Source organism: Helicoverpa armigera, chromosome 16 (assembly GCF_030705265.1).
Source record: "Helicoverpa armigera isolate CAAS_96S chromosome 16, ASM3070526v1, whole genome shotgun sequence".
NCBI lineage: Eukaryota > Metazoa > Arthropoda > Insecta > Lepidoptera > Noctuidae > Helicoverpa > Helicoverpa armigera.
In genome coordinates this window covers 724,816-752,495 of record NC_087135.1, presented here as the reverse complement: position 1 = coordinate 752,495, position 27,680 = coordinate 724,816, and the positions used below count along the sequence as shown (strand labels likewise).

Genomic DNA, 27,680 nt, shown 5'->3' with positions numbered 1-27,680 from the left:
TAATATAAATCAACTTGCAAAATGAATGAATTCTTTCAATACAAATACAAACTCGATTTCATTCAATACAAACCCAGTTTTGGTTCCTCAACCTTATTCAGAAACATGGTGACCACCTAAATGGTCATGTGTCTAAAAGTGACCAGTATCCTTAGAGCACTGAACCAATCTGATATGCCTTAGACTTTGTACGTAATGTGTGCGTAAAGATTACCAATGTTATCGAAAATACATGAGTGAGCTACCATTATTTGTGCGTGCGTAGCCTTGACCCCCGCACCTAATTTAGCAGAAATTTGGTTTTTCGCATAAAGATCTGTGCTCTTGGCGCCTCCTGTTTGTTTATTACTCCAAGACATTAATGGGTACCTACAATTCTCAGTAACGAAAAGGTTTTTAACACCCACAGGGCAATACAAGAACTTTGTACTTTAGACCATATTTAATTGACCCATATATGGTTAGCTAATCGTTTGTAAGGTAGCTTATTTCCGTAATCAAAATCACTTCCTTGTTCTTCTACCTCTATAGGTTTTTTACAGATTTTTTTTCTGAGGCGGTATGTAAATGTAACTTGCCCTTTTATGACAATGATTACTTATATGAGTATACAAAGTTCAACTTGTTTATTCCTAAGATTAGTGCGTACAGTTAAACTAACAAATATTTCTCTTATATTTTTAGTTTCAGCCTATCTTAGAACCCTAACAAAACTTTCATATTAGTTACAAATATTTCAAATATTATAAGCACCTCATCATAAATTGCTTGCACATGTTTTTAACAGATCTTACGAAAACAAATTCCATATTATCATACCACTGATCTATGATAACTATTTAATTACAGTTCTGTACAATGAAACATTGAGTGTAGAGTATACGTGATATTTTACTCTTAACTGCGATATAACTGCTAGTTAAAATAATTATTGGTATGTGTTAGGACACCTTGAGTTAATGCCACGATTATTTCGTCTGACATTTTAGCAGTTAACACTAAACACGAGATAAACTGCGAATTAAATAATTAAAAAGACCTGTTATTGATTAATTTTGTGCTCAAGGTGTAATAAAATTAATAATGGTTAGGCCTTTTGAAATTGTAAAGTTCTGACTTCGCTTTTCAGGTCAACTGAGGCCCTAGTTCCGACAATATTTATAAACGTGCGTTTTTCTTAAAACAATTATTTGTGTTACAGGAATTTCTCTAATAATGTATGCTATACCTATTAAGATTTTTATGTAGTAAAAAAACCCTCAAATAGCATGTAGACAGAAAGATTTATTAAAAATGGCCCAATACTTCCTGATATTATAATTACCCAAAAAATATTCAATTTTAATTCTTGAACAATTTGTCAATTAAACATTAAGTAATTAATTATCTATACCATAAAAATATTCTCAAATAATAGTGTAGGTGTATCCAGATCAACTCGTTTAAAGATTAAACGGACCGCTATGTAGGAAGAGTTATTTTTAAACTGAATTTATATAAATAGGCTTTAAGCATCTAACCAACAGGATACCCCGTTGCCGTGACCTTTCCTCTGCCAAAGGTACAGAGAACACCGCTCATATCCCCAAACTTTTTGTCGTTACGGAAGATTGGGCGATTCGCTGCACAAAACCAATTCTATGCATCGGGTGGTAGCGGAGGTCGAAGAGGTGGTATCGATGGACACATGAGCGAATTTGTGCTTGAAAGTTTAGTTTCAGAACGACATCGAGTTTTACACCTGCTCGTATATAAGTTCAGTTTGTTTGACTTTATTATATGCATGCGTAGCCGCAACATACGGGATCGACAATGCATGAGTGAGCTGTGACTATTTATTGCAATGCGCCCCCGCAGTTTGGTAAACTTTTTCACACCGACATTTTTGCGCATAGCGGTTCCAGCTAAGTTAAATGCTCTTATGAAGTAAGTGGTGCGTTTAAGTAACATGACTGTAAACGTCCTCCCACACGCGTAGTATTAAGTAATGTTCGTGCTAAGTGTGACAGGTCTTTAGATCGTAATCTCTGATACTCGATATGAAATAAAATAAACTTTTGTTTTTATTCTCATGTGTACTAATTAGCATGCTGGGGTGACCAGTTTCAGGGTGTTGCTGATTTTCCTAGAAGATGATATTTTTAAAAGTAACTTTTTTACAAGTTATTTTCGTTTTGTTTGTATGAATATGTTTATAAAGATTTCCCTTTTTAGGGTTCCGTAGCCAAAATGGCAAAAACGGAACCCTTATAGTTTCGTCATGTCCGTCTGTCCGTCTGTCCGTCTGTCCGTCTGTCACAGCCGATTTACTCGAAAACTATAAGTACTACAGTGATGAAATTTGATGGGAATATGTGTTGTATGAACCGCTACAAAAATATGACACTAAATAGTAAAAAAAAGAATTGGGGGTGGGGCCCCCCATACATGTAACTGAGGGATGAAATTTTTTTTTTCGATGTACATACCCGTGTGGGGTATCAATGGAAAGGTCTTTTAAAATGATATAAAGTTTTCTAAAAAACATTTTTCTTAAAGTGAACGGTTTTTGAGATATCAGCTCTCAAAGTCGTAAAAAGTATGTCCCCCCCCCCTCTATTTTTATAACTACGGGGTATAAAATTCTAAAAAAAATAGAGGTGATGCATGCTAATTAACTCTTTCAACGATTTTTGGTTTGATCAAAGTATCTCTTATAGTTTTTGAGATAGGTTGATTTAACTGTAATTTACGGAACCCTTCGTGCACGAGTCCGACTCGCACTTGGCCGGTTTTTTTTTGTAGTATTTGTAGTAGGAAGGTATCGAGGAGGATTGAATTCCAGACAAAATACTGTTGTGTATTTTATTACCTAAAGGTGACGTACCTAACCCAAAATATCATGAAACGTTTACATCTTCGTTCTTTGTACGAGAAAAGAAATGTCCATTTATTTGAGGGTTACCTAAAAGACGTAGGTACTAATTGTATGTTACATTCTCCATTCCTATTAGCATACCCTATAACATTTTATAAGGTGGAGAAGGTCACCACTCCATCAGTTATGAGTCTCAGGGGCGTAATCTACTAAACGTATCTTGAATTTCACGATCACCACACGCCAATCTGGTGTTTATGTTTACCAACCTAAAATTAATGATAATAATCTTTGAACCATGGCCAAAATAATTCGCCATAACACATAATTTGCCGCTATAAACTATACTAACACTTAAACAATTAGGTCACATAACAAATATGCTTGCATAAATATCGTGTTTGCACATTGCTTGCTTTGAACTAAAGATTTCAGATTGTATATGTTTAAACAGAAACTAAAAACGTCATGGTAGCCCAGTGGGTAAAGAACCAACCTCTCATGTATGAGTGAGGGTTCGATTCCAGGTCAGGCAAGTACAAGTTAAGGGGTTGCCCAGATAACTCAGTTGAGGAGGTCAGAGAGGCCGTCGCTCCTTATAAAAAACGGGTACTCAGCTGGATCCGGTTGGACTGGAAGACGACCCTAACATAGTTGAGAAAAGGCTAGGCAGATGATTTATATGTAGAAACATGCACATTTTGTAAATTACACAGTTAAAACCTAATTTTTATTGAATACAAAACAGACATAATTATGTGACATTTCAACAAAATAGATGTTCTATTTAAATTAATATGTAAGTAGCTACTTCCATGACAAAGTGCTATTTACAGGGAATTTCTAGCAAAAACCCAGTCCAGACATTTTGTGTTCATTCAACTTTAACCGTCGCTCTATAATGAACTTTCTAATAATAGGGCCACTACATAAGCGAGGAATACATACCATATAACTTGCAGACGCTACTTACAAATTCTAATTTCAAGTAAATAAAACTATTCATATACAGCTACCAACTTTTCGTTTTTTTCGAATTGTGCAGTTAGACTAAGCGGACGTACTTATTGTTGTGATTATAATGAGTCATTATTAATTACAAATATTAATTATTAAAAAATTTTGCAGACTTGTAAAAATAATTGTGTCAAGTGTGTTTGCGAGTAATGTAATGTTGCATCTCTGTACACTCTGCAAGATGAACTAAGTACTTTTATAAAATAATAAATAGTGTTCCCTGTGTTAGTATGTCTAACCCAGGACAAAGCCCTTTTGGGCGTAGCCAATTACTGCGGCGTAGTCCACCGCCGATGCCATCGCCGTCTGAACAACACCGCCTCAAAGACCCAGAACCGCCAGCGTCCACTGAGCCTGAACTAGAACTCGTTACTACGCCGGAGATCCAGAATTGGTTGTCTTCCGTTGACGCCACGTTGTCGGAAATTTGTGGTATTGTAGCAGAAGGAAAAATGAATAGCGACCAGAAACTCCGTGTCACGAATCTATGCCGTAAGATCACTAATGGGACTTCTCATATGGCGGTACTATACCAGTCCTTGAAGCAGAAGACAATCCAGGCCCATGTTGTCATCCAACAACTGCGAGGACAACAGGACATTGCGAATTCCCTCCAAGAATTAAAAAAAGCTGTAGAAGCTGAACGTAAGTCAGAATGTACTTCGTATGCCAATATGGTTAAAAAAGGAGAGGACAAATTCGTACGGCCAGCCAATCTCAGCTCCCTTGCTATATACCCTAATGATAAGACGCAGACTAGTGATGACACCAAGACCCTAGTTCAGAAAATTATCTCCCCTGAAGAGCTAAAACTTCGAGTCCGCGGTGTGAAGAAAATTAGAAATGGAGGTGTTATTATCAGTGCGGATAGCAAAGGCGATATAGAAAAGCTGAAAACTTCTGAAAAACTGGTTTCCTCAGGCCTCAAAGTTGAAGAACCATCTAAACGCAGACCACGTATCGCTGTCGTTGGTGTCCCTGTAGCCCTCACTGAATCGGAGGTAATGGAGTGCATCTACGAACAAAACCTCTCTGACAAATTGCCCAATACTACGCGAGCGTCCTTTTTAAAGGATGCAAGACTAAGCCACAAGTCTGGTAAAAAAGATCGTCCTACCTGTAATTACATAATTGAAGTATCAGCTAGCATCAGAAAATTGCTGATTAATCAAGGCCGTATTTTTATAAATTGGACGTCATGCCCAGTAAGAGACTTCACTATAGTGACCAGATGCTTCAACTGCCAACAATTTGGTCACGCAGCCAAGTTTTGCCGCGAAACAAGCCCTACGTGCAACCACTGTGGGGAGACAGGACATTCTTTTAAAGAATGTAACAATAAATCTTCTCCTAACCAATGCGCAACCTGCAAGCGGTTCAAGCGGAAATGTGACCATCCAACTGGTGATGTGAACTGTCCAGCACGCAAATTTGCAGAAGATAATTATATACACACAATTGATTATGAAGGCGCCTAAGAGCGCCACCTATTTTACTTGTAAGTAGCACTTAAACAGTAGTCTTAACATCAATTTTTGTATTTATTTAGTTTTACATCATAACGACATGACAAATAACCTCATAAGCGATATTGATAATTTTTCCGTATCTGAAGCAATCGTCTGCAATGTTGAAAACTGCAAAAATTGCATTCCGACTGGTGATAAATTACTAACTTTCCTAAATCAGAATATTCGTAGTATAAACCGAAATTTTAATGGGTTTGAAGTACTTTTACAGAACCTCGATGTAAGCTGTGATGTCATTGTACTTACAGAATGTTGGTTATCTAAACAAATAGATAACTTGCCATTACTAGATGGTTATACTTTATATAATACTACGACAATTATTAATCAAAATGATGGACTGGTTGTATATATTAAAAATACCTTAAAAGTAGCAGTAGATGAACCCTTATTTCAAGGATGTAATTGTCTCTTGATAAAAATTAACCTAGATACAGTAGCATTGGCTATTTATAGGCCACCATCTCAAAATGTAGATATTTTTCTAGACTCACTTAGTATTATCTTAGAACAACTTTCATGTTATAATAATATTATACTTTTAGGTGACATTAACATAAACATTGCTTCTGGGAAAACTAACACTCATGCACTTAATTATCTGAACATCTGTTCATTCCATGGACTATTGCCAGCTCATGATCACCCTACACACCAAAGTGGGTCATGCTTAGATCACATAATTATAAAATCTAAATTACCGTCAAAAGTTTATATTACTAATTCATCGCTTACTGATCACCAAGCAATATTACTAACTCTGCAACTCTCGTTACCTAGAAAAAACTGCATGCGTAGCATAACTAAAATAAATATGAAGACACTTGAAAACGACTTACGCGACTTAAATCTTGACCCCGTTTACAGGTGCAGTGATCCAAATATTAGTTTGCAGTATTTTATTAATTCATTACAAACCATGATTAGTAATAATACCTCTAATAAAATGATACCTCGGAAATACAGCAATATTAAGCCGTGGATTACGCCTGGCCTTGTCCGTTGCATTAGACATAGGGATAAACTACACCAGAAACTGAAACTTTCACCTGATAATGAGATACTTTGTGTAACTTATAAACGCTACAGGAATTTCTGCAATAATCTACTGAAAAAATTAAAAACCCAATATGACAAAGCTCAAATACAAAAAGCCGGAAAGAATAGCAAACTCATATGGAAAGTTGTTAAAAGTAATACTTTCAGATCAAAGAAATCAGACTCTGCTCTAGAACTTTTAGCGACCGATTTAAGCCCAAACCTAGCCTTAAGTAAAGTGAACAATTATTTTATTAATATAGGTAAAAATTTAGCTGAAAAAGACTCCAGACATACATTTCCGCAAGCTAGAAACATATCACAGAATACCATAGGCTCGTTTGTGTTATTAGACACAGACGTTAAAGAAATTGTTAGTATTATAGATGGATTAAAAGACTCTTGCGCTGTTGGGTGGGATAACATCCCTAACAGCGTACTAAAAAGATTCAAACACATCATGGCACCACCACTAACATACATATTTAACCTTTGCTTAACGAACGGTATATTTCCTAATCTGCTTAAAAAGGCCTTAGTAACCCCCGTCTTTAAAGCCGGAGACAAAAGTAATATTAATAACTATAGACCTATTGCAGTACTATCAGGCCTTTCTAAGATTTTGGAGAAAGTTATTAACGTTAGGCTAATTAAATATCTTGAGAACAACAATTTGCTTTCGGATCGTCAATTTGGCTTTAGATCTAAAAGATCAACTAACCAAGCCGTTCATCAGCTTACTAATTATATATGCACAAGTCTAGATAAAGGTATGTACACAATTGGGATCTTCCTTGACCTTGCCAAGGCATTTGACACAATTTCTTCCTCTCTGTTATTCTATAAACTTGAAAAAATTGGTATAAGAGGAACACAGCTAAAATTATTTTCGGACTATCTTAATAATCGTCAGCAGTGTGTAAAAATAGGGGAATTTAGAAGCTCAGAACTAAAAAACAGCAGTTATGGAGTCCCTCAGGGTAGTATCCTGGGTCCTAGTTTATTCCTGGTTTACATCAATGACCTTTGCAGCATGTCCCTACAAAATGGTGTTATTACATCATACGCTGATGACACTGCTCTTGTGTTCACAGGTAAATCAAAGGAGGAGGTCTATCAAAATGCTCAATGTGGTTTTAATGTAGTGTCTAATTGGCTTCATAATAATCTCCTAACACTGAATTCAAATAAAACAAATTACGTATTATTTTCATTGAGAAATACTAATATATCGACTACTAACCTAAACATTTATGCACATAACTGTCGAACGAATACGATCGCTGACTCAGCATGCACGTGCCCTACATTAGTAAAAACCGATTATATTAAATATCTAGGTGTCACTATTGACGCTCAGCTTAATTTCCGTAAACATATTGATTTATTATGCACCAGAGTACGTAAATTAATCTATGTCTTTCGACACTTACGCAACATTGCAGACTTTTCTTTAATTCGCCAGGTGTATATGGCTTTGTGTCAATCCATTCTAACCTACTGTATTAACTCATGGGGTGGTGCCTCTAAAACTATTCTCTTGCCACTAGAGCGTGCTCAAAGAGCAATCCTGAAGGTCGCCACTTTTCGTCCTTTCAGGTTTCCTACCCACCAGTTATACTATGAATGCAAAGTACTCACAGTACGCCAATTATTTATCCTTAATATAGTACTACTCCAGCATACTGAAATTAGTTTCAATCCGGTACCTACCGGCAAGAGAAGAAAGGATTTAGTTTGCACAGTCCCACAGACGAAACATGCTTTTACTAACAGATTTTATTTATTTTTAGGACCTCATTTATATAACAAACTTAATAGGTTGCTAAAGGTATATAGTTTAAGCTTAAATAGGTGTAATATAATGGTGACAGAGTATTTACAGTGTCTAAATTACTCAGATACGGAAAAATTGCTAGAAGTATTACAATAAACTGTTTAGCTTGGTAATTATATAATAGGTAGAGGTAATGTAATAATTTAGGACAGCTTGTCCTGTTTTTAGTCTATTATAAACTTATATCATAGAATTATAATTAGATTATCCATAAATATTATTTTGCTCCTATGATAACCCGAAACACAGGTTTAAAATAATCCTAGTTCGGGTGGTCCATATAGGTATTAGATTTAGACCGTCTTTCTTGTATTTATTATGTATTAGTCTAGATTAAGTGAACTCCTATGATTATTTTATTTTTTAAGATTTATTTACTGCCATTACAATGAGCTATTTGTATTAGTACATGTTGAACTATGTGTTTTTAATAAATTTATTTTATTATTTATTTATTTATAACTACGAAAATGTTAAAAGTACGAAAATAACAGGCAGTATTTCACAAACTCTATTAAAAAGATTTTCTCAGTATTTATTTTATTACTGAGAATTTCTCAGTATCAATCAATCTATCCGTATTATTTTTATTTACCGATAACGTTTGTTGGTTTTGGTCACACCATTTCGATCATTAAATTACCTTAGTGACATAAAATTTTAATACCACAATGTTATTTACTCAAACCATACCTACGCTCATCCATTACAAACAAATACAAAGCTTTGTAAAAACCAAACACGATCTTGGCCGCTGACTTCCTAGCCCCGAGCGTGGGGTGTATAAACAGGTGCTCGGCTTCCGTTCTCAGTCCTTGATATTTTGCACCCCTGCGCATCCCTGGCCCCGTCTCTTCGTCCCTCGCGGGCCCCGCTGGGACAGGCAGGTGTAGGGCCAATGTGGACTGCAATATTAGTGGTTAAAGATAATTTAAGTGAAAGAGTGTGGTGGTAAAATGGTTTACATTCGAAATTGTGTTGGGTTTAGTAAATAGCTGTTCCAGGTGGTTTCATCCGTGTCCTGGGGAAACTTCTTCCTGTACCTGGATAAAAGATAGGCTAGGATAAAAGATATGTTTAGCGCAGATAGTGTAGCTTCTTAACAGTGAAAGAATTATCCAAATCTGTTTAGGTACTATTTCCGGAACCTATTTGTACAAACTATTAAATCTTTCTTCTTTTATACACATGATAATTTCCAATTTTAAAAATATATGACACTGTTTCTCAAATAGCCAGCTCAATTATTAAACTGTTTTCGATATTAAGCCCTTAATTCCTACACAAAAATAACGAAAATAACTTTTATAATCTCCATATAAAATCCCATAATCATCATCATCACATAATAAACAGTCCATTACATAAGTCACCATAACAACTATAAACCAATTTACTCTTAGAAAGTTTGCGAACAAATAGTTTAAAGAGATTATTGTTAAATAACATCTTTAACACTACATAAATATAAATAAATGCTTTATTGCTACAAATATCAAGTCATTGCTTAATCGGGAAAGTGGCGCCACAGGCAGGAACTAGTCATTAGATATAATGAGTTATTTATAAATAAGTAATTTTATTGAAACGTTCTGTGAGGTAATCTGTTGAGTCTCCGTGGGTGAGCATACTTTATCGTTGTCATAGAGGTTGTCTTTTTAGGGTAACCAGTATGGGAAGTCGGAATTTCGAGATTATTATCAAAATTATTTATCAGTTATTAACGTTATTAAGATTAGTTTAATGCTATTTGGTTTTAACTCGAACGATATGTTTACCATATTATAATTAAGTTGTCTGTAGTGACTACCTACTTTTAACATAAACAACATATTTCTCCGCTGGCAGTCAACGCTATAGTGACAATTCAACAAAGAACCATAAAAAACGGACTAAAAAAAGAACTATTTATCACCTAACTTAAATTTGTTTGAATACAGCAAGTCCAAACTGCACTTAAAAATACTCGTACACGCTTACAAACTTTTCTTCTCCAAAACTTTCAGTTTGAGGCCTTCATCACATTCCTCAGTCTACACACAGCCTAAAACCGCAAGGCCACAATTCCATACTTCACGCAACCGAAGCCAGAGGCGACAACTAGTGCTAAATTAATACTAATAACAATTATAGTAATTGCGTTCGGAATAACGTTTCAATTGGAACTCTTGCGCAAGTGAACGATAATCGCATGTGTTATTATGGTAAGCTTTGCGTGAGAGTTTTGTAATAGGAGGCAGGTAGATTTAAATGTGTGTTTAGTAAATATCAGGTGTAACATGATGTTAGAGGCCGTTGTGGTGATTTTAGAATGCTTAGTTTGAGTCTAGTTATATTTTTGTTACTATTATTGACTAAAGCTCACCTTCGTGCCTTCTTGGTGTACTTACCAGGACCCTGATAACTCTATCGAACGAAGTCTAGGCCTAAGTTTTGGTCTACTTGATTGATAGGAAATCAAATACATAACTTGACTACAAATTGTTGTGAATAAGCATGTAGGTAAGCGTTTTAAAAATGCTAGAGACTGTGCTGTAAGATTAACTTGCCTAGAACAGAGTTAAAGACTGGTACAAGCTTTTGTAATGCATTAACAAAATATCAAATGCCTAGTCTAAAACTTTCACAAAAACCATTTCAACAATGTATTTCATCGGCTTTCCAAGCCTATAAACATGATGTGATGTTCAAAAAAAGTGCAAACACATCCCATGCGTGGTGTCTTCGCCACCATAACATTACCATAAAACCATAAATCTGGCTTTTAAAGCGACACCATAAGAAGAACTGGTCCATTCATTTCTGCACAGAGTCACAGCAATTTTCCACAAATCATTTCTTTGCTCGATCTAGTTTCGTTTCATATAAAAAACGATACAAACACACATTACGCTGTACAGGGTGATCATAAAGTGTTATGTCTCTATTTATTTGGACAGAGGTTCTCAATCTGTGATAGTTCTTCACCTGTAAACATTTGAACCTTGTTGAAATATGCAGTAATCGTCATCAGGATGGAACTGGACTATTAAATAAGACTGACTTAGCTTCTGGCACCTAGCACAATCTTTTCGGTGCTTATTTCATTTTCACGTTGTCACATATTTTATTTGTTCATATTACACAAAAGATAATTCTTTCAAATACAGGAGACTCGACGTCGAAGTTTTTCAAAAATCAGGAAATTCTAGGATTTTTCTAGGCGTCTGACACTTTATATCAAATTCTTAATTTCAAAATAATTTGCAAAACTTTGAGCACCACACGCCAAGACCGGTAGAGTAGTTAACAAACTCGCACGTTCCAGATACAGAGTAGATACGGTGATTTCTTGCGGCCTAAGTACAGTTGCCACAAGTAAGACTCTTTGCTAGACTGTCCTGGTTCACCAGCTCAGGTCAGAAGTACTGCATTTGATAAACAACCTTATAAAGACGCGATAGAGCTTGAATTGAATGAAGCAGAAAAGTTTGCGAAAAAAGACGGTTGCCAATTGAGAAAAATTGGATTAAGAGCTAAATTATGGTAATGATGCTTGAATCTCTTACTTGTTGAAGTTTAGTTAGTAATCATTCCATCTTCAGAAGGCACAAACAATTGCTTTGAGTTGCGTGAGATAGATGTTGCCTTTAAGAATTTGCAACCGTACATAAATTCAGTCTTCGTTTTGGGTAACCTCATATTATAGAACAACTTAATGACACGACTCTATGTCACACATATCTTCAGTTACATAACTTTAAATGTTATACACTTATTTAATTTTTATAGCCCAGTTGAGGAGGTTAGATAGGTAATTAGAAAAATACAGAGTAAACTTAAGAACTAATTACAACGTCCCACAAAACTGTAAAAGCAGTTTGAACGTGGGCATGTAAACCACTGGTACTCAGCTGCATTTGGTTGGACTGGTAGACAACTCCAACACAGTTATGAAGAGTCTGGGCAGATGAGTATATATCAACCACTTCTCCAAGATTCATAACAGAGTTAAATGGGTTGTATGTACTTGATTATTTCTAACACCATCATAATTATTTGCTACCTGATAACACTCTAAGATAACCCCTAATTCAATCAGGTAATAAACCGACAATTCCATAAATCCATCCATATAAAACATTAACAATATTTCCAAGAACAGTAAGATTACGCTAGGAAGAGTTTTTGTCTCACATTCTTACAACCGATGCTTGTAAGCGGAGCGACGCGCGCCGTCGAGCGTGGCGTGGCGTGGCGTGGCGTAACGTGGGGGTGAAGTAATCGCTTGCATGCAAGATTGTTTGTGCTTGTGGAAGATAATTTGATTATTTTGAAGGTCAGTGTTTATCAGATCTGTGCTTCTTTTCATTTAATCACTAGCTTAGTGTGTAATTTTAGGCTGTTCGAAGAACGATTTTTCTAAGGCCTTCTTCTAATCCTGAAGTCCCTTAACTTTAAAACCTTCTCAGCTTTTAAGTTACTGTTGCAAAGTAAAGGTTTAAAATATTTCAAGTTTATTTAACGCAAAAAATAAAATAGCGATTCGTAGTTTTGTTGCCTTTCTTTTATGTCCTTTTTTGCTAAAACCTGAAGCATAAATCACAAGTTTGTATTACACAACACTGAAAAAGCCAACAATGCTGGTCACATTATCAAGTTCCAGCTATTAACAAGACAGTTTTTACGCAGATGTACTAGTATATATACTCGTTGATAATATACTTAATGTATATTATGTACGTAATGTTCAGCGAACGGTGAATAAACTAGAATAATGAAGAAATGCTTCCTACCTTAGATCATATAACTTACTGGACCCACCATGATTACAATCTCTATGAGAAGACGTCCGACGCGACGCAAGAAATAATATTGATAACGCTCACTCACGCGTTTTCGATGACAACGTTCGCACACACACGACAAAATTGTCAGACACATGCAAACATTGACGCAGAATGCACATACTAGTTTGATCGGCAGTCAAAAGAATCATGAGAGGCAGAGAGAAGGCAAGGAAACTTCGTTTCCCGTCGGTTGAATGCTCCAAGCTTCCTCCACATCCCAGTGACGTGAATAATTACAGAAAAACTTAACGTTCACTTGATTATAGAGATTACGATGGTTGAGTAATCTGGTGCTGTTTACACAATGCCTGATGATGGCCAGTTGACGCTTCCTTGTTAGAGAATTTTGTGTTTGTCATGCCTTTCATTGCGATAAAAATTAAATTACGTTTGGCACTTTTGAAGGGTCTTATGAGAGGTAATCCGGAGGAATTTAAAAGAAAGTGTGAATACGAATTAAATTGGTAAAAGAGTGTGGTCCTGTCTCTCTGTTTTGAAGACACTAAATTTTTTGGACTAATTGGACTAGTGATGATGTTTCTTAGCTAGTCATGTATTGTCATCGGAACTCAGAGCGTGTGCAAAATTTCATCCTAATCGAAGTCCGGGAAGTGGGTCGAATGAAGATTCCAAGATTTCCCTGCATACATAGTTACAAGTGAAGCTAATATAAGCGTGTTAAAAATCAACTTTGCTCTTTTAAAAGTCCGAAATTCTATCCAAAGTCTGGCTGGAGATAAAAAGAGAGTATAGACAGACATACATTCAATCACGAGATACTTTTGAACATTTGAGTTCGCATCTATAGAAATAGGTACTACAAGACTCTGCAACTTCGTGTCACAATACAATGGAGTGCAATATGGTGCAATTACAAATGTCTAACAAACCTATTTGCTAACTAAGAACAGTGGGACATAAGTCAGCACTTATCTCCATCAAGTTTACTGCTCCAACTTGCTGTTTTAACGTTTCAGTACGATTTGTTCAAATTACTGTGGTTACCATTCAATGGTGAAAGATATGGGTTGGTTTTATCGTGTGAAGTATAAGTTTTAAGTTTATAATTGGGCCAGAAAATGCCCACATTGTAGTTCACCATCAAATTAGAACCTTTCTTTTTTTGCTCTTCTTACAAGGCCTATAATATTGTACCTAATTCACTGTAAAGTTAAAACCTATCTTTTTTCCATTCGCGATCTTAAAACTTAAATTCTTCCGCAAAAAGTGCCTATCTTTGCTCAACTTTTATCATCCTAATGGCCAAATCATACCGAAGGCAGCTCAAAACTTATCAAAGACATCCTTGTGCATAGCTACACGCATATACGTGGTTATTTAGTTTATGCTATATACATACATACATAGGAAGACATCTCTTTCTTATAGCTATTCATTTCCACCCTTAAAATATTTCCAAACGTATGAAACTTTCCTATTATCAATTCCTACCTTAAATCACCCTATAGATAATTAAACTACTATCTAACAACTACACCACTAACTACCTGATTGCTTCCTACCCACTGCACCTACAATTACCATAGCAACTCCACCATGATTAGCCGACCAGGTAGCTTCCTATGAGTTCCCATATAGCACAGGTTCATCAGCCTAAGTTTTTTCCCCTGGCGTCTTGGACCATGGCCGGCGGTAGACCATAGCACATTAGTTGACGCAGCCATCTGTGACTCCCGGTATACCACCATTGTATGTAGACTTAGGAAGGTTTAGATAGGACATGGAGTTTAAGATGATATTTACATAATAGTGACAGAAATAATGGAATGTTGGACAATTTTGAAGTAAAATATTTCTAAATAAAAAATATTCGTAGCTATTAAACGCTTTCCCTGAATAATCTCCTTATTATTTCGGTAATAGATACCAATTTTAAGGCCCCAGTACACGTTGGCCCAAGTGCGGCCAATACACGCCATCACCAATGTGTACACGGGGTATTGGTGCAGGTTGGCGGACATTTGTCAAGGTTGGCGCGCATTCGGCGAGTTGTCGGTTTTTTGGGCACACATCAAAGGAATCTTGGCCGAGCTTGGCGTGTGGTGTTTACACATTCGGCCAATGTTTAGTTCGTCACCGACCGCTGAGGATAAAGTACACTTTTGTGTTGCGTGTAAAAATAAATATAGTAGTAAATATAGTGGTGTAGTATAATATAAATATATATAGTAGTGTAGTTTCATATAAATATATATAGTAGTGTACAATTAAATAGCCGAAGCCTTAATTACTTCGACGTCCATCGCACGTGGTTTACCAGGCAAGAATGAGCCATGCGCCAATGTGTAAACACCATTTGATCGTGGCCTACATTTGTGCATTGCACAGCTTGGCCCAACACAGGCCAACGTGTACTGGGGCCTTTAAGCGTGAAAAGCTATTTAGGAGACAGGTTAGTTGCAAGCTAATATCCATTAATAATTAACTGTACTTATCTAACCAAGACCGTCAACTAAACGGAACCTAAATGAACTGACAGTTATTTTCAAAAGATCAAATAAAAAAATAAACTTAAAGCAAAGCAAGGTCTCGTCAATGCATTTACCATATTATTATTCATAAAAGCTGCAAAAGCAATGATTTATCGGCAAATTAACGTACTAAGACTCTCATAGAAAAGCATTCTGCATAGATTATCTCTGAGCCTGTTAAACTGACGTGCGGCGGATATATTTAATCTAATGGCGTGTTATCTATATCAGTAACAGGAGTTAAGAGATAACGGCTTGTAAGTGTTTAATTAAAATAAACCCTGTCTGCACGAGAGGGTTAGTGTCCACTTCAACAAGATTGTAGGGGTCCATTTGCATTATAAACTTTAGTTGGTTGTGAATACTATTGATTAAAGTTATTAGGTTCAAGCAATTTGTGTGTCCTTTGATAGTCATCCACTACCTAAATAAATTATGTGAATACTTATAATGAACCAGTAATCCTACAGATACTCTTGATATTAAATTAAGATATTAAAATCTGCGCGCAATCATAAGAGATAAATATTCAAGCTTTCTTCTTCAAAACAATTATCGAACAAAATAGAAAGCTTATTTATAACTTATTTATGCGAGCGTCAATCAATCACCACACCACTTTTGATCCTAATCTAGAACAAGATCATTTAGTCAGATTAAAATTATTATCAAAGACAGCTGAATCATATTACCACCTTATTATTAATTAACGTCAGTGGCCATCAGAGACACTAGGCCTAGTTTTTTAAATCTGCCAGATGGCATTGCTAGGTGATTAAACCTGCAGCTTACTTGATAGAAGAATATATCTAGAGAAATTGACCAATAAATAACCATAACTGCAATAACTATTCAGTTCAAATTAATAACAGTCAACGGGATATCTTCCCAGTAACTAGACTTATACATCTTAAGGGGTCTACACACCAAAGCCGCTGACCCGGCGGCACAGCCCGGCGGCACGACTGCCGCGGCATGTGGTGTTCTAGTAATTGTCAAATACTCTACGAAAGCCGGCGGCATGATTGTACAAAATACGGCCGGCGGGTTGGGCCGCCGGGCTGTGCCGCCGGCATCAGCGGCTTTGGTGTGTAGACACCTTTACGTCAAACGGGTTTACCGTCGCGTCGCTTTCAATTCATTTTCCAAGATGGCCGTTTGACATTGCGAGTGATTTTCTCAAATCATGTTTGTTGTAACTCGTAAGATGTGAAGTGAAAGAAATTGCACTCTCATTTAGCTTTCGAATGGTTGAATGTGTTTTTTGAAAGGATTTATATTATATGTAAGCGGTGTTAAATAATGAGCGTTTTGATTAAATAATTTCTATCATAATAATAAACATACCTAGGTTTATATATGGATGGATATGAATGATACGTATTTGCGGATGATATACGTGCCTACTTATTTACAATGAGCCTGAAATCTTAACAAGATATATAATAAGTAATTTAAAAGACTGAAACTCAGCTGCATCCGTTTAGACTGAACACCAGCCATAACATGGTAGCTACAATATCCATCTGCTTCAAGAAAACAAAACAAATGACAGGCAGGAACTGCCTACAGGCATCAAAACCACCTCATATATTTTATTTATTCACTTATCTGCATACATTTACCATTACAGTTTAACTCAATGCGATAAACGCGCCTTTATTTATCATAACTTATATGTTAACCTAGTAATGATCACTATACTATCTACATATACAAACAATGCATTCCTAATAAATTCTTTCAGAGAACTATAAAATAGGGCCGTTTCAGTCGTTAAGGGGTTGTCCGTGAGGAGTTACCATACGTAAAGTACATATACATACGTTCAAATGTGTGGTCGTGTCTATTTCTTCTTAAGTCTATATCACTTGAGGCTACGAAAGCGAATCTCGATCCCCCAATGTACGCAAGTGGCAACCGCAAGGCGTTCAGTGTAATTCGTGCGCCCGCGCACCTCTGTGCTCTACCGTACCCGCGAACTGATTCCGAATATTTTAGTATTTGTCCGATTTTTTTGTAAAGTGCACTTGTGATGTGAAGTGAGACCAAAAAGGTTGTGAAAAAATACGAACTCGTTTTGAGTCAGTGCTGAATAAATTACTTATTTTTTAAACTTCACTTTATCTTCAGAAAAATAATATATTGTCATGTTAGGTATATTAGGATATTTTACAGTGATTAAATATTTTATTTTTAAATAAAAAAAATGCAGCTGTCAATTTCAGTTTTATAGAACAGTTTTAATCAATCGAATGTGACTGACTATCCAAAAAATCTCAATGCAAAAATCTATTCGGCCTACAATTTCCAACAATTTTATTACTTTAAAACAAACAAAAGCCGTTCAAATAAGTAATTAAGTTCCTACACATGTACTAGATACCGTTCTCGCGCAGTGCTAGTCAGTAGAGCAAACAAACATTGCGTTTTGTTTGGTCAAACCGTTGCGAAGTTTATTGCATGAAGCCTCCAATTGAATATTTTAACCAAACATGTGAAAATCAACGTTCTGTTAATTTGTTACGTTTACTCAAAGAATTATATTAGAATACCAGTCTAAACAAGGGGTATTTTGTTGCCCGGGTAACGGGGTTGAGTAGGTCAGATAGGGCAGTCGCTCCTTGTAAAACACTGGTACTCGACTGCATGCGGTTAGACTGGAAGTCGACCCCAACATAGTTGGGAAAAGGCTCGGTAGATGATGACTCAAAGAATTGTATTTTTAATAGATTTTTCTGTGTAGGTTTAAGACCCCGGATATGTCAAGTTAAAGTAGTTAATTGGTAATTTATTGAGCTTAAGATAAAACTATTTGCAGACGCTCGGCTTTGAAGTAAACTAATTGTATCTGGATTTCCCCGAATATAAAAATCTAGAGTTAACTTTTTTGGGTAAAGGATTAGATATATACTTTAATATCAATTATGTCCACGAATAATCTTATTTTGTTATACCAATAACATCCAAAAATGAAATATTTACATGGTATTTCCATACCTGAAAGAAAACGATATCTTACCATTAGGTACTTTTTAACATTTACCTAAGTGAGTAAAAACAGAACCATTAGTATATTTGCGCCAATACTTTACTCATTATACTTACACCTAACAAAAAACTCGCAAAAACGCAGTCAAGAACTAACTTTTTGTCTAGACTATCTTCTTATAACCACAATAGAAAAATTACATCTTTCAGAATTTAATGATTCCAGCTTCTTATAACACCGACAATTTGTTTAATGTAAAGCCATTTACTTTTATTGGATTGCTCAATTAAGTTGTATTTATTTGATCAAGTTGTTAATTACAATCAATTAACAGTCATTAATTAATAGTGTTTCATCGGATGTTTAATGCTTGTGATTTATTGAAAGACTTGTTTCTTAACTTACTATCTTTCTTGCGAGTATTTTTGACGCATTTTTGTTGTAATTGGATAATCACAGTATTTCTAAAACATATTATTTATCAGATTACATAGATCATATCTATTGCAGCAGTATAAAATTGGAACTAAGTAACCAAACTTTAAATACCTTAATACAAATAAGTTGTGTGCGCTAGAAGTAGGTGTACCTAATTTCATAAAATGATCCGCACGCAATTGACCCGTGAGCTCTTCATTATATTTAATTTAACGCTTATTAAAAACAAACCCGCTTAACGTAATCAGCCCTCTCTAAACCAAACATCATAGAAAAAGTTTCTTAAAAAGGCCCAACTATAAATTTTCGGTAACATTTCTAATGTCAGTGACCACACAATAGGACCGCAAAGGAAACACACTCGGTTGGCCACTGACAATAGACCAGTTAGACAAGATAATTAGTCACCTTACAATAGACCAGGCTATACCGTACGGAGTAAGTAGCGTGAAGGTGATAATCTTGGCCAATGTATCGCAGAAACCTTGCAAGATAATAGTTTGCTGATAGAAATGAGATTTATCCTGCTTTTTGAACATATTAAAGCATTGTTCGGTACTTTATCAATGCAGCATTCAAAATGATCTATGCATGTACAAGTACAATATTTGCCCCAAGTAATAAACTGGCTTGTTTACATAGCTTGGTCCAACATGTTTATTTACGAACTTAGCGTAATGCTTTTCGATCAAAAGCTTAGAGAAGTTTTAATTTGATAGATATTGATCTGTAACTCTCAAAGTGAAGTTTCACTACCTAGCAAGCTTTAACAGTAAAATCCTAATTCCCAATAGAGATGTGCTAATACTAGCATCAAAACTGAATAAAGCTCGTAAACTAAAGTAAATAATCACGAGTGTATTAGTACACCTACGTAATACTTCAGTAAATCTTGATATAAAACCAGCTGAGCTGTGAAACGAATCCTCCTCAGTAGGTGTTGAATCTAAATTGCTAATACTGTGAATCACTGAAACATAACTTGCTGGATTACAATGCCGCGTTGAAATTAACAACTGCTTAGCTTAACTAGTTAAACGATTGCACTAAGGTTCCGTCTACACTTGCTTGGTACTTATTTAGCTGAAAATAAGTATTCAATGGACTGCCTTTTTGATCCAGTGGTCACTAACGTTACTGCTGCAATTCGAATCCGTAGTTCAATCCCCATTTCGGTAACGAGGACTTAAAAATACTTATTCACGTAGTTAGCGATATAATACTCTCCATATAATCCAATATGACAATCCTCGTACTTTTTGATTCAAACTGATATCATTCCTATGTTAACAGCCACGCCTGTATCTGGCAGTATACATTAGCCAAGAATTACATAACCAGTCTCACAGTAAACGATTGCCTGCCAATCTGTTAAGCCCTACAAATCGGGACATCCTGCATCCGTAGAAACGTTGGAACTTGGACATCCATACATGTAAATCCGGTAGATCCATGGAGCAAAGACATTATCCGTTATATCGCTCTAAGTATGCTGTGGAATCTAGACGCACCTTTTATAAGCTCCAAGTTTGCTGTAGGCGTAGATGATCCAATAAAACTGTCGAGAATAAGTGTAAAGCTTATTAACCTTTAGTATCTGACTTATGATAGGTCCTTAAATATTGAGGCCAATGAGGATTTAGGAGGCACGCAAATGTTTAATAATTCTTAGTATTGCAAATAATATTAAGGCTCGTGGACGTAAAGGAATAAAAGTTTCAAACTCCACATTCTTACTGTTTCAAATTAATGTATTTCAAAATGCATGACATGTCCATTGACTCTTCAAGGAAATATTCGTACCTGCAAGAAGTGCTGATACTAAAAAACTTTTCTTAAAACATATATCGACAAGTTTACCTCCTCCAGAGAAAGCTGCTGAACTTAACAGTGACTCACAAACGGACATTGTACCCACTGTATATACAGATACATATGTATCTTTAATACCAGACAGCCTGACTGTATGATTACAATCGAAATGACTCATATCTCTTATGCCTTGTCTTTACAAAAACTACATATTTGGGAATTCTTGCGCCATGTGCCTTGGGATGCCAAAATGATGATACCAAAGCTTTTGTTTTTAAAATTATGACTCTGGTTAGGTCATGGTTAGATTACCTTACAAGTTAAAGCTTTAACAATGCAAAAGAAAACAGCAAACGTTAATATACTGGCAATTTTGGCTGACAAGGATTGAAATAAATCCTTTGCCAAAAACATATTTTATGATGAATAATCTTCCAAAATGATGAAAGGATACGAAATTCAATACATTGTTCTGACAAAACAGACGAACTACCATCGATCCACATATAGATATAGATAAGTATTTCAGGAAACAAGATCTTGTATGCGATAGTACTATAATATACATAGTTGCGATACCTTTATCTCTCACTAGACATGGTGTCAATCTTGGTTTGCAAACCATTGTTATAAAGTTCAATACCATAAGTGCAGACCAGCATATGGTTGACACTATATGCAAATCTAATATCACTCCGCCTATTGAAATATTAAAACATGAACATGTCGAGTGTCGACGTCCCTGCTTACAAATGCAAATGGTTGCTCTGTGAGAAATGAAAATGATTATTTTACATACTAGTTGGAACTTTACTTCCATATGACTTTAGAATAAGGAAATATGTTAGTTTGAGTGAACATCTCTCAACTCATCCATCCTCCGAGCCTTTTTCCCAAACTACGTTGGGGTCGGCTTCCAGTCTAACCGGATTCAGCTGAGTACGAGTGCTTTACAAGAAGACTGCCTATCTGACCTCCTCAACCCGGGCAACCCGATACGCCTTGGTTAGACTGGTGTCAGACTTACTGAACATCAACTTTAGATGGTAAAAAATCTCTAGTATGACCTATTGAAGCCTTTGACAAAATTAATGAGTTTTATGCAACCTAAACAAAGTTAGAAGCAACATTGTCTGAAACAAACAATGAAACGAATTCAATCTTCTACAAACAAACATAATTGAATCTATGCAATACAAAATCGGTCTTACAATCTACATTTACTTCCCACATCTGACACAACTTATTGGCGTAGTTGACACCATTAACGTTCCCATACAATCACATAAAATAGAGGTGCGAACAATACATAGCAACTCTATAGATTCCTGGGAAGTATAGTGGAATATTTCCCATCGGTATCTATAACAAAAGGTTATGAAACGCGAAAGTATGCCAACGTGGTACATGCAAACGCATTTGGCGAACCCGGGTCCTACGCAAGACAATATCAGGCGGTTTATTTTCTTGTCTCAGTCGTAAATTTCATTAGGTGTAACCGTTTTGGGAGTGGGCAGCGTTACCCAAAGTTGTGTTGCTAACTTGTGTTACAAATATTGCAATCAAATAACAACATCATACAATGAAGATTAAGAGGACGAATTGGAATTTTTGGCGCCAAGGATGTCAATTTTTCTCAGTAAATACAAAACGGATCAAAATACAACTTGGTTACCTGAAAGTTCATGATATAAACCTTATTTTGTTAGTTGTAGAAACATGATTAACTTTTATAACAGAGAAAAATATATCAAACATACCTCTTTTTAAAAAGAGATTCACATATTATGGGGAAACGGGACCGATTAAAGCCTCTTAACTTTTTTAGTAGTTGAGTATATACATACTCTTTAAAATTGTAGTAGGATTTTTTATCAAATTATCATTTCTAAATAATAAAATTACAAAACCATTTTGTCGCTTACGACTTTTAGTTATAAGCTAGCGCGCGTATTGTTATCCTCGCCCCGCTCAGACGCTCCGACCCCTTTTGGCGCCTTAGATGCGCGTGCCGGTTATGGAATTATTGTTGACCACTTCCTCGCCTTAACCAAATTGTTAGTATCCTGTTCATTTTGTACGATTCTTATACGATAGTAATTTGGCACATTTCCATATCCCATAGTACTTATTATTTGGTTGAAAGCTAATAAAACTTCTTAAAAATCCGGTTTGTGGGCTTGTCATACGTCCACTATTTGAGAACCACTGTTTAGTCAGAGATCTCGCTGAATTTATCGACAATATGGAGTCATGTTACCCTAGCAGATCAAATTATCTCCTGCAAATTGAATTTATTATTACTATTATAACTTACGAGTTATAGTTCAACTCGTTTAAGAAATTATATCAAAACTAGTTAACGTTTTTCGCCTTTTTATGATTTTATTGTTTTGAATAACATTAACCATAAAAGTACCTAATTTGATTCTATTCTAGAGCATAGCGAATTCAATTACTTTATCAATTAACAAGAAACAAGTATAACTGACAAATTAAATAACCGACATAACGATATTTCAATTGGAAGCTTCATAATCAACAATCATCCTAACGGTTTTCTATTAAAGGACAACTTAACTTGTATTAAGATGGTCAGAACAAAATGTTCGAGAAAAATATCAAAGTCATCATACAAAAGTGTTTAAAAATGTAATGGCAAGCAGAATTGTAAAGAAAGTGAAACGCGGCAAAAGGGAATCCAATTCAAAAGAACACATACCAACGATAGTGGTCACTCCACCAGATAATCGAGACATGAAAGTCAAAGCCAAGAGATCAGATAACGCTAAAGATAATGTTAGAGAAACCGCTGAAGCCTCGACCTCGCAAGTAATGACCAACAAAATGGCTGAATTCAACGTCAATCAACTGATAGCGGAGCTGTCTGAGAACTCGAAAGCGTCGAGAACCGAGATAGAAACGATACAGAGGCGACTACTGCAGCAGGCGAACGAAATATTGAAAGTAAACGCCTTCGCTAATCCCCCCAGCATAGATAAGTCTCAAATGTACACAAACAAACCTGTTTATGGCAGAATACCGATCACGATACCGAGAAATCCTAATTCAGTAGTAAACGGCGTTGCTAATCAAGTGGATCTGAAGGAATCGCGGGTGAACACGAGCGTGGCGGCCGACAATGAGCGTGGCATCGAGCCGCAAGACGCGCAGCTCGTCCCGGAGAGGTTGCGAGACATTCCCGGGGATACTGCCGGTGCTCTGATGAATAGTGAACACGGGAATATGCAAAGGGTCGCTATGATGGCGGCGGAGGCGGGAAGGAGTGCTTTTTTCTACGAAACGGGTTCTGTAGCCGGCCGCCTGCCGCGCTTGGCCGCCAGTGCGCGCGCGCCTCTGACAGGTGAATGTCTTGTTCTTACATTCTGTATTCAATTTTAAGCAAAAACTTACTTATATGTACTTCCAAGTTTAAATTCCGAGTGAATCTTTTGTTTTGTATCTCCTAACATTTGTTATTGTGTTGTCGTGTGAATGGTTCGCGGTTGAATCGATGCCGTTGACTTGAAGTATTGTGTGTAACCGTTATATTTCATCAAGTGGTTCATTGTGCACTTCGGACGGTCCGGTATGTGTCCTTGCTTTATTCAGTACATATAGACGTAAGTGGGGAGCTTAATGGCGAACTTAGTCTTTATATTTTCTATTCAAAATTTAACTGACGCTAAACTTTTACTCGTGTTAACTCAAAATACTTTTTGAAATGAAAGAAAATCTCTCAGACACAGTTCACAAAGTTCACATAACTGTGGTGCTTTGTCTCATAGAGCATAGTTCTACCTGAAAAGGTATGAGGTAAAAAAGCTCGCTTGCTGGAGCTGGGAAACAGGTTATGGAAGTACAATTTTGTTTTTTTGGAATAAGATCGATATTTCAACACTATCACTTGATTCCCGTCCTAATATTTAGATATATCTATTTTACAAGCATGAAATGTCCAAAAAAGGCCTATTATACAAGAGATACCTATGACTACATAATCATAATTTTGTTGAAACTTTATGTTTACACGTTTCTCTTTCGAGCCTTCATGCACGAAAAATTTCAACCAGATTCTTGCAAAAACTTTCGTTTGTTAATCATTAATTTTGCTCAACACTACTAAAGAGTCTTAACGGAAAATTAACGTACTCACTGGCGTTACATTAATCTTCTGCATGACTAAATCCTGCAACAGCAAAAGCATTATGAATTGCTGTCATGACCTCTAGATCTTGGTTCCCATGAATGCTCAACTTAAGCTTAACGTATACATATATTAATTCTATTGGCTTTGTATCTTTCTAGTAACCTCTTTTTACATTGGTTAAAACAAATTTCTAGAGTAGCCTTCCAATTAGGTACCTAATTGTTATTATATTTTCATTTATATTTTATTCTAGCAGTTTCTGAAATATAGGAAACTCACTGCATACGATTACTACTTCTACATTTGGAAGACCACCTTTCTACTCTTGAAAAACTAACCCTGAAACAAAATGCTTGTTCATTCTTACGTAATTCAGTTTAAAGTTATAACAATAATCTTCAGTATCAAATAGTTTCGGTTAAGTAATGTGGCATTAACAGCCAGTTGAAACAATTAAAATTCACGTCACGCTCGGTATACCAACGAATCTATGTCAGCTCCTGCAAGAACATCCTATTACATTATTTTTATACTGCTTTTAAACCTGTTCTTAGATACATCCTCTCTTAGAAAATTTTTAGAAGACCTCAGCTACAGCTAACGTAACTTTTATTAGAAGTGAACATGACGAATCTACTATCTGATTCCTTAATAATCTCTTTTAAATTTTAACGGATAGTCAAGGTTCTACCGTAATCTCACAATGCAATTAGCAACCTTTACCTAACCCATGAAAGGATTAAAGCCGTAAAGATGATTATATCGTCAAAGTCATTCAAAGATCACCAAGCGAAACGGCACGCATGTGAAGTCACGGGAAACGAGCCTCATATACACATTATGGGAACTTATTTCATCATAAAACTCTTCACAATATATTGCTTAATAAACTAATAGATAAAGATATTCCAACAGATACAAGCAATCTTTACAATTGATGGAAAGCTATCTAGAAATCCAAACAGGATTTTATGGATTGTAAATGTTTAAGCTCAAGTCAAGTGTCAATGATTATTGCAATTCTGCATGTAGGTTGATAACCTGCAGCTATTTCCAAAGTACGTAACAACTTCCATAAATTCAAACGATTACTTTACATAAACAACTTTTGCTACGATACAAGAAGTTATCTCTTTGAGATTGGTCGCTGAATTATGATTAGAATCTGATGAAAATATTATTTTACATCCCTCCGTAACAATAAAGATTGTAGATACTTTTATTAGATAGTCTAATTTTCATATTATCATAGTATTCTACAGAGAAAAATGCACCGACATTTCTATTTATACAACCCTCTTTTTAATTAATAAAATGGGAAGATGAGAATCGAAAAGACATGGTCCACTTTAAAAATCCATAAAAACATTTGTAGCTAATTTACCTGATTATGTTTGACTAGAGATACGGTCGTGACGCTAATATATCTATGGACCGGAACTCTTACATCACAAAGATTGCTAATTACATCAAAACTGGTTAGTGAATTCTTTATAGCTTCAACATTTTTATCAACTTCGAATTTCTTATTGATAATCTCATATTTGCCTTTTATGTTTTTATTTTAAACAAGATCATTATCTAAGTTATATATTGCTTTAAATCTATCATGTGTTCTAACCATATCATGCATAATAAAGGAGTATTAATCTTAATCATTTCAAAATCGTGAGTACACTAAAGTGCCATTAGTGAATCTAGATTATATGATTGCTAGTTGGGACCTAGTCTAAGAATGTCGGACTAAAATAACCAGCCAAGTATTGATTTGATAGAATTTATGTTTCCATTAACAATTTTATGTTTGGTGCTAATTGGAATGACATATAAACTTGTTGCATTAGCAAACTGTACATTAAAGTCTTTTGAATCAAACATAATGTAACCCGATAAGGAGTGTCCGGTGAGACTAAAGCTTGTTGAACAGAAATATCTAAAACACTGAATGATTTATTATGTAAGGATGTTTAAAGAAATAAACGAGAAGTCATGGAAATAAATTTTATTCACGTTAATTAATCTGAAATAGACAAAAAACTTGTAACTGCGTCATGTTAGAAACTTTCAAAGAGCTAATTAAGCAGCACCTATCTCGCTTATCTCTGCCATTTGTTAATTACCAATGAACATGTTTACAGTATTACTGACTTACTACCAATTTATCACATACAAGTTAATCTTTACATGATCTTAAATGAAACGCCACATTTCTCCCAAAACTGACACAAAGAGCAATTCGTAAAAATGAAAATAACAACTCAGAAGCTAAAAATACTAAGCCACCCACAGCACCGACAACAATGAAGCTATAGAAGTAAAAGATAAAACAATTAATAATAATTAGCCAATTATTGATACCGACCTGTTAAGCCGAGGTCACTCGTCAACCTGCCAAGTCTTTCTAGCCAAGGCTCTTGTAACAATGGAGCCTATATTTGACGGTTGACAGAACACCTGACAAAGGAATTAGTTCCTACAGAAATTATTAGGCAATTTCGATGTGCCTTTGTCTTGTAGAATGATTTGAAAATGTCTTTAAAAGGAGCTTAAGGCAAAGGTTAAAGTAAAAGTACTAACAAGAAGTGTTTAACTTTGCCTTCCTTACACTACATATCTTGATAAAAACTTGAATGAAGTCTAATCTACCAATACGCTGCGAGCTGGCACAGTAGCGTCGATATATGTATGT

At 35.6% G+C, this 27,680-nt stretch overlaps 1 protein-coding gene across 4 annotated transcripts in view; it reads left to right on the top strand.

The window, feature by feature from the left end:
- Window positions 1-27,680, top strand: part of LOC110369838 (PHD finger protein rhinoceros) — a 68,726-nt gene that overhangs the window by 18,409 nt on the left and 22,637 nt on the right. Inside the window, exon 1 of one of the 4 annotated variants that reach the window (XM_064038534.1) lies at window positions 23,425-24,205. The exons of 2 other annotated variants lie outside the window; for them this stretch is intronic. In XM_064038534.1, coding sequence (XP_063894604.1) covers window positions 23,497-24,205 — 709 coding nt within the window. In that variant the 5' untranslated portion in view covers window positions 23,425-23,496. One more of the 4 variants, XM_064038536.1, reaches the window with a different exon arrangement.